This window comes from Hemicordylus capensis, chromosome 17 (assembly GCF_027244095.1).
Source record: "Hemicordylus capensis ecotype Gifberg chromosome 17, rHemCap1.1.pri, whole genome shotgun sequence".
Taxonomy (NCBI): domain Eukaryota; kingdom Metazoa; phylum Chordata; class Lepidosauria; order Squamata; family Cordylidae; genus Hemicordylus; species Hemicordylus capensis.
The window spans coordinates 13,931,614-13,943,723 of record NC_069673.1 but is presented as its reverse complement, the minus strand read 5'-3'; the positions used below and the strand labels follow the sequence as shown (position 1 = coordinate 13,943,723).

The 12,110-nt window shown below is 57.0% G+C and overlaps 1 protein-coding gene across 5 annotated transcripts in view; it reads left to right on the top strand.

The window, feature by feature from the left end:
- Window positions 1-12,110, top strand: part of SCAI (suppressor of cancer cell invasion) — a 47,635-nt gene that overhangs the window by 13,024 nt on the left and 22,501 nt on the right. For 3 of the 5 annotated variants that reach the window (XM_053281930.1, XM_053281927.1, XM_053281932.1), the window contains 5 exons: window positions 7,019-7,150; window positions 10,098-10,193; window positions 10,797-10,883; window positions 11,003-11,122; window positions 11,933-12,029. In XM_053281930.1, coding sequence (XP_053137905.1) covers window positions 7,019-7,150; window positions 10,098-10,193; window positions 10,797-10,883; window positions 11,003-11,122; window positions 11,933-12,029 — 532 coding nt within the window. Of the gene's footprint in view, window positions 1-6,673; window positions 6,818-7,018; window positions 7,151-10,097; window positions 10,194-10,796; window positions 10,884-11,002; window positions 11,123-11,932; window positions 12,030-12,110 lie in introns of all 5 variants that reach the window. The other 2 variants (XM_053281931.1, XM_053281929.1) reach the window with 2 other exon arrangements.

The window sequence follows — 12,110 nt, the reverse complement described above, 5'->3', positions numbered from 1 at the left end:
TTCTGCCTCTTCCTGAGTGCAACAAATTGGCCCGATCTCATATTCATAGGAAGCTGCCTTAAACCGAGTCAGGCCCTTGGTCCACCTAGCTCAGTATTGTCTTCACAGACTGGCAGCGGCTTCTCCAAGGTTGCAGGCAGGAGTCTCTCTCTCAGCCCTCTCCGGAGATGCCAGAGAGAGAACTTGGAGCCTTCTGCAGGCAAGCATGCAGGAGCTCTTCCCAGAGCCTCCCCATCCCCCAAGGGGAATATCTTGCAGTGTTCGCGTGTAGTCCCCCATCCAAATACAAACCAGGGCAGAGCCTGCTTAGCAAAGGGGACCATTCATGCTTGCTACCACAAGACCCAGCTGTCAAGGGTCCTGGAGAGGAGGCGCTGCCACTTCCGATCTTTCCCCCCGTGCAGTCTCCTAGCTCCAAATCTTGTGGCTGTCAGCTGGGACTGCTTGTGACTGTAAAACAAACCCACCTGAAAGCAGATCCCGTAACATGCATCAGGAGCGGACGGAGCAGCGCCCGTAACTCTATCCTTCCGGCCCCCTGCCTCTCTCCACCCCGCCGGGAGTGAAGTGCTGGCAGCCATACTGGAGGCAGAGCCCTTCTCTCCGGTCACATTGCAGCGGAGAAAAGCCGAGGTGCAGCTATCTTGACGGGAAAGGCAACCTCTTTCCCGGAGAGCCGACACGGCTTGACATACGATTTAGCCCACGTCTGCACTGCAGTTTGCAATCCGACTGGCCCAGTGTCGCTTCTCGATGCAGAGCTAATAGGACCGAGCGCGCTTAGACCCTGCCTTTCCACTGGCTGGCTGGCAAACGCATATCAGAACAGCATTGTAGTAAAATCTAAAATGATCAGAATAAACGACAAGCACCGAAGAGGAGGGGAAACCGATTCAAGTTCGGAGGGAGTTGGTATCGGGTTATTTGCCAGCTGGGCTTGAGGTAGCAAGCATGACTTGTCCCCTTCGCTAAGCAGGGTCCATCCTGGTTTCTATTTGAATGGGAAATTCAAACGCCTAAGAAAACATGGAGAACACAGGAAGCTGCCTTCTGTCAGAGCCTTGGCCCATCTAGCTCAGGATTGTCTACCCAGACTGGCAGCGGCTTCTCCAAGGCTTCCGGCAGGAGTCTCTCCCAGCCCTATCTTGGAGGTGCTGCCCGGGAGGGAACCTGGGTCCTTTTGCCTTCAAGCAGGCAGGTGCTCTTCGGCCCCTCCACTCCCCTGAGGCTCGTCTCTTCCAGTGCTCACGCATGGGAGTATCCCATCCAAATGCCAACCAAGGCCAGCCCTGCTTAGCAGACGGGGATGGGGGGGGCAATTGATGGCCGCCCCCACGAGACCAGCTCTCCTCCCCTTCGGAGCTGCTCCCTCCTGCAAAGTTGCTGACAGGTTATTAAGGGCCAGAGCCGGAAGCTGCTGGAGCCTGAAAAGCGAGTGAAGAATTCCCCCCCGCCCCAGTCTTCTAATTATAGCCCAGAGAAGCTTCGCTGGATCACATTGATCAGCTCCCCAGGTCAGGAGGAGTTTATCGCTGTCCAGAGCGCGGCTGGTACTGGGGGCCGGGGGGGCGGATGGGAGGGACAATTTGGCATCTAATTAAAACGGCATTTGGGAACTGCACCCAGTTCCTTCCGAGAGTAGCGCTCTTTCCCCCAGCCCAGGGATTTGCTAAAAGAAGCAGGCTGTGCAGGGAAGTCTCTTGGTGTTGGTGGTTCCCAACCTGGGTTCCTCCAGACGCTGCTGGACTACAACTCCCATCACCCCCCCAGATGCAATGAATTGCAGCTGGGAATTGCAGCTGGGGCTCTGCTGGACTACAACTCCCATCACCCCCCCAGATGCAATGAATTGCAGCTGGGAATGAAGGGTTCTTTGAAGCCATCCCCTCAGTTCCAGCTCTAGATGTGATTCCGGCCCTACACATCTCTCTGTGGGGCTGGGGCACCAGAGCATCGGACGGAGCCATTGAAGAGGGGAAGCTGCCTGCCGCATGATCTGCTCGGTCTTCGTACCGGAGGCTCCTGCGATGCGATTCAAATGAGCTGCTTCTCCCTGCATGGGTATTTTTAGAACGTGTGGTATTTTTGGTTCTTCCCCCCCACCCTCTATTTTTGTCTTTCCGCTTCCCACCTCGCGGCTTTAAATTGCAGCCGCCAGCCTGGTGTTCTTTTGCCAGCCGCTCGTCACAGAGGAGGGGGAGAGAGGGAGCCGTTGGTGGGCCTGGGCTCCGTCACCTTGACGGGCAGGCGGCGGTGGCTTTGCCCTTGTGCTCCAGACCATGCTGCGTTCCCGAATGGCCCTCCCAGCAGATTGCCGGCTGAGCCGGCGTAGGTGGGCAGGAGGAGGAAGGCAGCGGCGTGGCCAGCTCAGGGCTTCTTTTGGCGGCTGCTGTTTTTAAGCCTCCCGCTTCCAGCGAAGCTGGCTGAGGCCCGTATCGGTGACGGCACAGGCGCTGTGCAGGTGTGCCTTCCACATTCTCAGTGGTGCTTGGCGGGCTGAGCGTGGGCTCTCCGATCCGTGTGAGGCCTCCCGCTTCGTGCAGCTCGGTTCAGCAGGGCCTGACGAGAAAGCGGGAGCCCCTCTCCTTGTCTTGGGGTGGGCATCTGGGGCCAGCCCACCCCGGTAGAACCGTTTGATCCCAAGAATTCCCCCTGCTTTCCCGTGCACCGCAGCCGCTGTCCTCTGAGCAGGTAGAGAGCGATTTATGTATTGCTCATCTTTATAAATCACTTGATTTATTGATCTCTCTCTCTCTCTCTAGGCGGTGGACACAATCCAAGTTACAACAATTAAAAACACTTTTGAGTGCAGAAGACCACCGAGCGGGTGGGAATGAGGGCCCCAGGCTGGTTGCCGTAGCAAATTAGACTGGCTAGCCTTCTATTTTGGCCTAGAGTTGTTGGCTGAAATCCTGAACCCATGATGAGATGCTTCAAATCCCACCCCAGGGGGGCAAATTAACCAGCTCCGGGGTGTGTGCAGCACACAACCTGCTTCCTAGCAGGGATGAGGCGCGCGGGTCATTCTGGAGACGGCTGCTAATCTCGAAGTAAGCCGATCACCTTGGGGACCTGTGTGCCAGGTGGTCGGTGCAGCCCACGGGGGCCCACGGAGGGCAGAATCCGACCTCCTTCCGGCGACCGCTTCTGCAAACACAATCCAGCGGAGGCGTGTGTGGAAAAGGATACCTTTCCCCCCCATGACTTGTGCCTCTGAGGGACTCAGTAATAATGGCTCAGCTCCTTCTCTCCTCGTTACCCTCTGCGCTGGTGTTTTCTCGCTCCCCTGCTCTCCCCCGTCCCTGGATCCCTGGCGTGTAATCTGATGGCCACACGATTGTGCGGTCTCGGGTGCCCGTCTGCTTTCTCCCCGCAACATATTCTCTTGGGGACACAGGCTGGTGCCGAAGGATTAGCCAAAGCTGGGTTTTCGCAGGAGGTCGCCTCTCGTTGAAAGGAAGAAGAACGATATCTCTCTCTCTCTCTCTCTTTCTCTCTCTGAAACCAGTTTTTCCTGGACTCTGCTGCTTCTGGCTGCCAGTGGTGGCGGGGAGTTGCACCTTGTGAATGTGTAACTCCTTGCACATTAAAAAGACGCGAAGGAGTTGTTGGCCTCCCCTCCTCTCGGGCACGCCGTCCTTGCGTGTGCAGGTGTAGGGGGAAGCATTTCTCGTGTGAATCCTCCGTCCACCGGCTGCCGGGATTGTTACCCTCTAGGAAAAACCGTGCCACTTGATCCAGCCTTCAGCGTCTTGGGCTGATGACTTCTTTTGCAGACGCTGTGGATATAAAGGTCTGCTTTGACATCGTCCGAGGAGGCCGCCAGGCCGCTGGGTTCTCTGCCTGCTCTGTCCCACCTGGCCACAGGTGAGGAGGTCAGAGGGCGTCCCCTCGCTTGTCTGACTCTGCCCCCTCCTAGAGTGGTGGCCATTTGCCGCTGGCTAGCAGTCCAGAGATTCCACGTTGTGGCTGCTAGTTGCCAGTTCGGTGGCTCCAGCTCTGTGGCTTTCCGGCGGAGGGAGCCCTGACTGTCTGCCCCCTTAACGCGATGGAGCATTCCCTAGGTTTGCCGCCTGCCCGCATCCCGAGGCCGTCTCTGCCGCGGTGGCCCAGGGAACCATCTCCCGCAGCGCCACCTGCCCTGAATGTCGGTCTAAGCAGGTGGTCTTTTTAGCGTGCGGAAGGTTTTAATTTTTAAAAAGGCTCTTCAATTTTTAATCCACGGAGCCATTAAGCAAGGCCTGAAACCAGAACTGAATGCCTCAGCAATTAGCGGGGACGCTGCCTCGCCGGGTTTACGGGAGGGAAGGTGTCCGGCTCACATCAGACGTGACTCCCGACTCTCTGTTCTGCCCCGTCTGTGGTCTGCCCTGTGCCACCGCTGCTGCTCCTTAAGTAGGGAGTTTTCCGTGACGGTTTTTGGGGGCGAGAGTTTCTTCTGTCGCTCAACACATGTTCACGAAATGAATTAGTAATGTAGTGAATAGATAGAATACCAGCCAGACTGGGTAGTTTCATAGTTGGGGGATTTTAACTTCTGTTTCACACCATTGCACGCAGAAGCTCCCAGGTTCACTCCCTGGCAGCATCTGCAGGTAGGGTTGGGAGAGACCCCTAATCCTGAAACCTTGGAGAGCTGCGGCCAGTCTGGGTAGACGATACTGAGCTGGATGGAGCAAGGGTCTGACTTGGTAGGAGGCAGCTTCCTAGTTTGTCAGTTTCTTGCTTTTTACTTGACTTTTGCTTGAACTTGTGGATCAACGGAAGTTATAGTTTGCATGCCGTAACTTGACATGCATTCTTTGCGGCAGCAGCACAGAAATGAACGGAATTATTCCCGTCGCTCAGTGGTTGACCCCCCTGCTTTGCACGCCAAAGGTCCCAGGTTCAGGACCTGGCAGGGAGGAAAAACCTTTCCCACCCGAAGTGTTGGAGAGCTGCTACCAGTCAGAGTAGACAACACTGAGCTAGATGGACCAGTGGTCTGACTCCATATACAGCAGCTTCCTGCATTCCTGTATGCCTTGATGAAGCTAAGCAGATCTGGTCTAGTCCATGGGGGGGGGGCTGCCTGGGAGGGACCCCCCCATGGATTCTGCCTTATTGTGCCCTGCAGAAAAAGTCCGACTTGACAGAGGACCAGCAATCCCATCAGTTTTCCAGTCCAAAGGCCGCAAACCTCCTTCTTTGCCCTTTCCTTGTGCCTGGCAGAAACCGGAGGGATTCGATGCAGATCTGCGCAATGGAGCTTCCTCTGGTTTTACTGGGTTCGGTTTTTACTTTGCACGGAACTTGGGTACTTTAAGGATGGGGTGCATATAGGGCTCCGGGTGCTCCTGGCCATGCAGTGCTTTGGGGGCAGCCCCCTGCAAAACGCTGGCCAGGGCCGCGCTCTTCCGTTCCGCCTTCTCTTCCCGGGTGCCCCATTTTCCTTCTGCGTCTGGATATTTTTAGCCTCCTTTGTATGTCTGTCTTCTCTCCCCCCCCCCCCACTCCCCTAGACTTGCTTTTCTCTCTGAGGCAGGGAAACCGGCATTATCTGCATTTGCTCTCCCCCCCCCCCCCTCTGCACCACTCTCTCTTTGGTCTGCCTTCCCATCTCTCCATCTGTTTCTTCCTTCGGCGGCTCTGTTCCACCTTGTCGACTGGCTCGCTTCTGGATGCTGGCTCCCGCCGCCGCCACTTTCCCTGGCCCCCTCCCCGCCTCGGGCACGGAGTCCAAGGGGTCCGTTTTCACGTCCCTCTGGCAAATACGTGCGTGGGGGGGGGCCTTGTGTGGGGTGGGGGCAGGCGTTTGCCGGGGAATAAGGAGTAAGAAGTTTCCCTCGTATTATCAGTCTGGAACTGTGTGTGTGTGTGTGTATGGCTATTATCCTCATATTTGGCACACAGTGGCCCAAATGTCGCTCTCCTGAAAAGGGAGCCTCTCCAAAACTCACTCTTCAGATCTTGTGCTGGTTGCTGGCTTATGTTACAATGTGTGGTTCCTTTTGGTGAGAGGGGGCAGAATCTGGGGCTGGCAGGAAGGCCCCCCCCCGGAGGTCTGCAGAAGTGGAGTGCAACCTTAACTCCTGCCTGTGGGCTTCTTGGGAGGCATCTGGTGGGCCACTGTGCGAAACAGGATGCTGGACTAGATGGGCCTCCTTGGGCCTGATCCAGCAGGGCTCTTCTGATGTTCTTATGGTGTTGACCTTCAGCTAAAGGCATCATGGGGTCCTGTTCAGTCACGTCGTGGTTAGAGTGTTGGAGTAGGACCTGGGAGGCCAGAGTTCAAATCCCCGTTCGTCCATGCAACCCGCTGGCTGACTCTGGGCCCGGTTGCTTATTTCTCTACCTTGCTGGGTGGTTTTACGGCTAAGCATAACCCTGTCCGCTGCTCTGGGCTCTGTGGAGAAAAAGCGGGATATAAAAGTGTGAACCAATAAAGAAACCAAGGGCAGCGCCCGAAGGGAGAAAGGTGCCCTTCAGTGACGCCGAAAGTGATGCCCACTTGAAATGCAATCCGCACGCGGCTTGGCTGGCTTTCTCGAGCCTTCTGGCGACGGGTCCTTGGTGTGTGTGCTGTCAGTGTGTGTGCGCTGCCTCCGCTGCATGAGTTCAGGGGTTGTCTGACGTAGGAAGCGAGCCTGATCTCTCCCTCTCTCTCCCTCCCCACCCTCCGATAATTTTGCAGTGAGGGTGAGCCTCTAACTAGCTGTCGCAACAGTCACTGTTGCCGAGATGAGCCTCTCTGGCCTAATGCAGGTCTTGGATGAATCTTTTTGCAGCGGACGAGGAGAAGGAGAGTTTCCTTAGGCCGTTGTGGCTACGTTGCCCGGTAAGGAATGTGCAACACACTCACTCGGTCACTTTCTTCTTGTGTGGATCTTCATAGGCCTGAAGGCAACTCTTGTCTCGCCTTCCGTCCCTGGGACTCTGTCTGTGCCATGGCTGCAGCGGCACTTGCAGTTTTGAGCCTCTTGCCATTCACGGCTAATGTCTGTGGGGTTTTTCCTCCCCCACCCCTTTTTCTCCCCAGGACTGAGTTTGCCCTGAAAGAAGCCATGTCGACAGGTGGCATGGAGGATGACATCCCCCAAGGAGAGAGGAAAACCGTCACGGACTTCTGTTACCTGCTCGATAAATCCAAGCAGCTGTTCAACGGCTTAAGGTCGGTGGGTTTTCTGCACCTGAGCACTGCAGATTCTGTGCCAAGAAAAGTTGGACTCGGGGAGCCTGTATAAATCATTGCTTAGCTTCCTTACCTTCTCAACTGGCCTCTGGAAATATTATTTGGCCACCCTTCTCTGGCTTCTGAGAAGGCACGGCCCACAGAACATATCCTCTCTAGCCGCTCCCAGGCAGAATAAGTTTGCACACAGGTCTGGCCAATGCCCTAGGTTTCCAGGATGTATGCCGCTTCCAGAATTCAGCTGGTCTTGCTGCAGAATTTCAGATGTCAGAGGCGGCTTGGAAGGGGAAGGGGTCGGCGCAAGGCCTGCCTGTCTCGGCTGCTGCTCTCTTTGGAGCGCGCCTTTAAACCTTGACTGCTTCGCCGTGGTCTCTGCACACACATCGATGCTGCGTCTGTGCACTCTGCTGTTTTGGATCCCTCTAGAACAGGTGTGCTCAACTTTGCCGCCTATAACTCCCCTAATCCCTAGCCATAGCGACCAAGAGCCAGGGGATGATGGGAGTTGTAGGCCATCTGCAGGAGGTCCGAAGTGGAGCGGGCCTGCTCTAGAACAAATCCTCGGTTTATCCTGGGGATGGGCTCTAGTTCAGTGGCAGAGCCCCTGCTTTGCATGTGGAAAGTGGCAGATCGTCTGTCTGGCAGCATCTCCAGGTAGGGCTGGGAACATCTGCTTCCCGAATCCTTGGAGAGCCACTGCCAGTCAGAGTAGGCAGTCCTAAGCTAGATGGACCCGAGGGTCTTGACTCCGTATGAGGCAGCTTCTTACGTTCCTCTTTGCTTGTCTCCACCTTCTTATTTTTAGAAATAAAAGATAAGAAAATGCGGGGCGGGGAGGGGATGCGGCAGGGGAGGCAGGGCTGAAGATCTGCCAGCTGTTGCCAGAGCTGCAACAGAGCGCCGGGACTGAATTAATGAAAAGCCAGATACAGATCGGCCCCGGCGCTGCTCCCTTGGCAGGCGTGGTGTTGACGGCGTCTTTCGCTTCAAACTACTTTAGCATCGGGAGTCCTTGGTTCCCTCCCTTCCTTGGCCAAGGTGACTCTGAGGAAGTTCTTGTGCTCTGTGGCCCGAATCGTAATGCGCGTCCCTCGCTTCGTTTCCCGATGCGAAGCGGCGGCATCGGGCCGCCAGCGATCTGGCTCGGGGGAGCGCAAGCCCCATGGCAGCGAATGGTTTCCGTTTAGAAGGGACTGTCGATGAACAGTTCAAAAATGCGACGAGGACGTGTGGTGCCCGCCGGGGAGACTAGCTGTGCGCAGAGGCCTCTCTCGGCAGAGGTGCCTGTGCGGTTGCCTTCTCCCAAGTCTTGGGTCCGTCCCTGGCAGCCTCTCCTCTCCTGCCGTGTGGTGTTCGCGGGAGGAGGAGAGAAGGCAGCTGGAGTGGCTCTGCATGAGAGTGTGTGCGCATGCGCATGCCAAGGGGTGCCTGTTCTCTGGCAAGTCCCCGGTGGGCCTTTGAGTGGTCGAGAGCCGGGCTCGGGTTGTGTGTGTGGGCAGCCGCTCTCCTCTCCCCTGCCAGTGCTGAGAGCGGAGCCTTCCTCTCCGCCCTTCCTTGCTGCTGAGCCCGGCTGCCAGAGGTGGCGCTGGAGGGAAGAGGAAGCTGGGCTTGCCCAAGTGGCCAGGGAGGCGTCTTCTGGCTAGGGCCGCCTGCGCTTCCAGCAGCAGCAATGTCGGCTGAGGAGGGCCTGTGTGGGGCGGCTAGGGCTGCGGGGTGGGGCTGCAGGCAACAGGCAGGCTGTGCTAGGATTCGGTCTGTCCTCAACACCCCCGATGGAAAAAGGAGGAGGGGATTGCCCACCGCCCAACTCTGGACGGCTTGATTCTCTGCCGTGGCTTGGCCTTGGGAGCTCTTCTTGGGCCGTGTGTGTTTGTGTGCGTGTCCTTTTCTCCCCACCCTGGCTGATTGGCAAAGAGACCGCCCCTGCAAAGAGCAAAGGAACGGATCCACCAGTTTAGACTAGGAACACAGGAAGCTGCCTTCTGCCGAGTCAGGTCCATCTAGCTCAGTATTGTCTGCACAGACTGGCAGCGGCTTCTCCAAGGTTGCAGGCAGGAGTCTCTCTCAGCCCTGTCTTGGAGATGCTGCCAGGGAGGGAACTTGGAACCTAGATGCTCTTCCCAGAGCAGCCCCATCCCCTGAGGGCAGTGGTTCCCAAACTGGGAGCCTCCAGTTGTTGCTGAACTGCAACTCCCATCGGCCCCAGCCAGTGTAGCTGGGGCCAATGGGAGTTGTAGTTCAGCAACATCTGGAGGCTCCCAGTTCGGGAACCACTGCCCTAAGGGGCATATCTTACAGTGCTCACACATGTAGTTTCCCATTCAAATGCAAACCAGGGCAGGCCCTGCTTAACAAAGGGGACAATGCACGCTTGCTACCCCCAGACCGGCTCTCCTCCCACTAGCCAGACATTATTTGTGGCGGCCACCCATCCCCTCTCTTCCCCCAGCTCCTTTCTGGCACAAAGGCAGAGGCCTTAGGAGAGAAGTCAGCCTTCTGTCGCTTGTCCTGGGATGCGGAGAGGGTAAGAAACCGGGGGAGCCCCCACTGATCGCTCAGAAGGGATTCCTGCTGTTTCTAACCTTCTCCAAAATGGGACCGGCAGGGAGCTCTTCTCTGGGGAGTAGATCTGTGTGGTGCTGGGTGTCCTGCTTGCCTGAGGGCTGGGGGCACTCGCCACTGGCGAGCAGGCAAGTGCATTTTTGGATGCCTGTGGCTGGGGGCTCTGTCTTGCGTTCTCGGCTCGCTCGTTCAGCACAGAATCCCGTCGCCATAGGCCAGACTAGGCACTTGTCCTTGATGTTGGAGAAATGCAACTTGGCGGCAGCAGCAGCTGAGTTGTCTCTGAGCTCTGTCCCCTCCCGGATGGCCCCTTTTCTCTCTCCGGGTTCATCACCCAGGCTCTCCTCCTCCTGCTGTCTTGCAGAGACTTGCCCCAGTACGGGCAGAAGCAGTGGCAGTCGTACTTCGGGCGCACCTTCGACGTGTACACCAAGCTCTGGAAGTTCCAGCAGCAGCACCGGTAAGAGAAGAGCCCCGAGGTCCGCCCCTTGAGACGGCGGCCTTCCTCTTCCTGGAGCGTGGGCCAGAGTCCAGCCAGACGCGGGTGGTCGGCTTTGGCGCCCTGGCAGCTGCGGGAAGCGCCTCTTTGCTGCAGGGTGAAGGATTTAGCCGCACTGCTTGCTGTCATGGGGGTGACTACAACACCCATAACCCCCAGCCACAGGCTATTTGCAGCTGAGGATGGTGGGGCTTGTAGTCCACATTGCCTGGGGATCCCTGTAACGGGGGACGCCGCTGAGCGGCAATCCCCTCTGCCCAGGGGATTATAGTCGGCGAGTTCTAAAAGCCGGGTTTCTGATGAAGGGCGTTCAGAACTTGTCCAGTTCCCAGGATTCTTTGGGGGAAGCTCAGACAGGGAAGCAGGAACGCCCAAACTCCGTTGGCCATGCAGATGTGAGTCTTCGCCCACTGCCCCTTGGGCCAGGTGGCGAGCAGGAGCTCGATCACATCACAAGCCGACTGCCACACTTGGGCGTGGGGAAGGAAACGGTGAGGCGGGCGGGGTGCCTCGAACTGACGGCCTCTCCTCTTCTCTCCCCTTATCTGGGGGCTCCCATCAAAGGCAAGTCCTGGACAATCGGTACGGCCTCAAGCGCTGGCAGATTGGCGAGATTGCCTCCAAGATCGGCCAGCTCTACTACCACTACTAGTAAGTGCTGCTGCCCGCCCTGTCCTGGTCTTGCTCCGGGGTGCCCTCCTTCCCCCTCGCTGGCTGGCGCCAGTCCGCCCGCAGCCAGAGCCCTGAGCCTGCGTGCTTCTCCCCCGCAGCCTGCGCACGTCCGAAACCAGCTACCTGAATGAAGCCTTCTCCTTCTACTCCGCGATCCGGCAGCGGTCATACTACTCCCAAGTCAACAAAGAAGACAGGTCAGGCCATGCCTCCGTCTTGTGAGTTTTGCCCTTTTAAAAGCGGGGCGCGGGGCGGGCGGCGGGAGGCACGGCGTGGCGGAGCGCGGGGGGGGGTTGCGTGTGGGTTTGGTTTCCTCTTTGCGCCGTGGGCTTCTGTAGCTGGATCCCGTGGAGCTGCCTAGGACACAGCCACGGCTCTCGCCCGGTTTTTGTTTTGGGCAGCAGAATCCCTGCCAGCACACGCATGGGGATCTGCCCCCATCGCGGGTTCGAAACTTCCCCACTATGCATTGCCATAAAGCAGGGGTCGGCAGTGGGCCACAACTTGATTCTTTAGCCACTCTTCGCTAGGGTTCCGCGTGCCCGTAATACATGTTACCGTAGGTCTCTCAAGTAAATATAATGTTTTTAACCACGTTTGTCTTGGGTGACCAGCCTTTCTACCCCCACTTTTGACGCACCCTTACCTCTGATTCCCTTACCTCCCCCTTTTTAGCCCTTGCCTTATGTGCCCTTGCTCTCGCCTCTCTCACACTTTACCTCAGTGCTGCTTTGCCCCGCTTACGAGTGTGTTGTTGTCCTTAGTGGCAGTGGAGATTCGTCCGTGCCTGGAGCGCAGGGGACGTCTCCCCGCCAAGGAGATGTTCCCTGTGGCTTTCCTCCCAAAGTTCAGGCGGCCATCTCTCTCTTTCTTCTTTCCCCAAGGCGCTGAAGCTCTGCTCTATTTTTCCTCAGGAGCCATCTTAAACTGCAGGATGCGTCCTCTTTCCCGACCACCTCTCTGTCTCTTCCCTCGGCTGAATAGTTCTCCTCCTGTTGGTTTGTTTCTTTCATTCTTTCTTTCCCCAGGCCTGAACTGGTGGTGAAGAAGCTGCGTTATTATGCCCGGTTCATCGTGGTCTGCCTCTTGCTCAACAAAATGGATGTCGTCAAGGACCTTGTGAAGGTAAACCTGTTGTAACAGACGGCCAGATGTTTGGGTCACACGCTGTTCTATATGGATATTACAAACCTCCCTCAAGATACA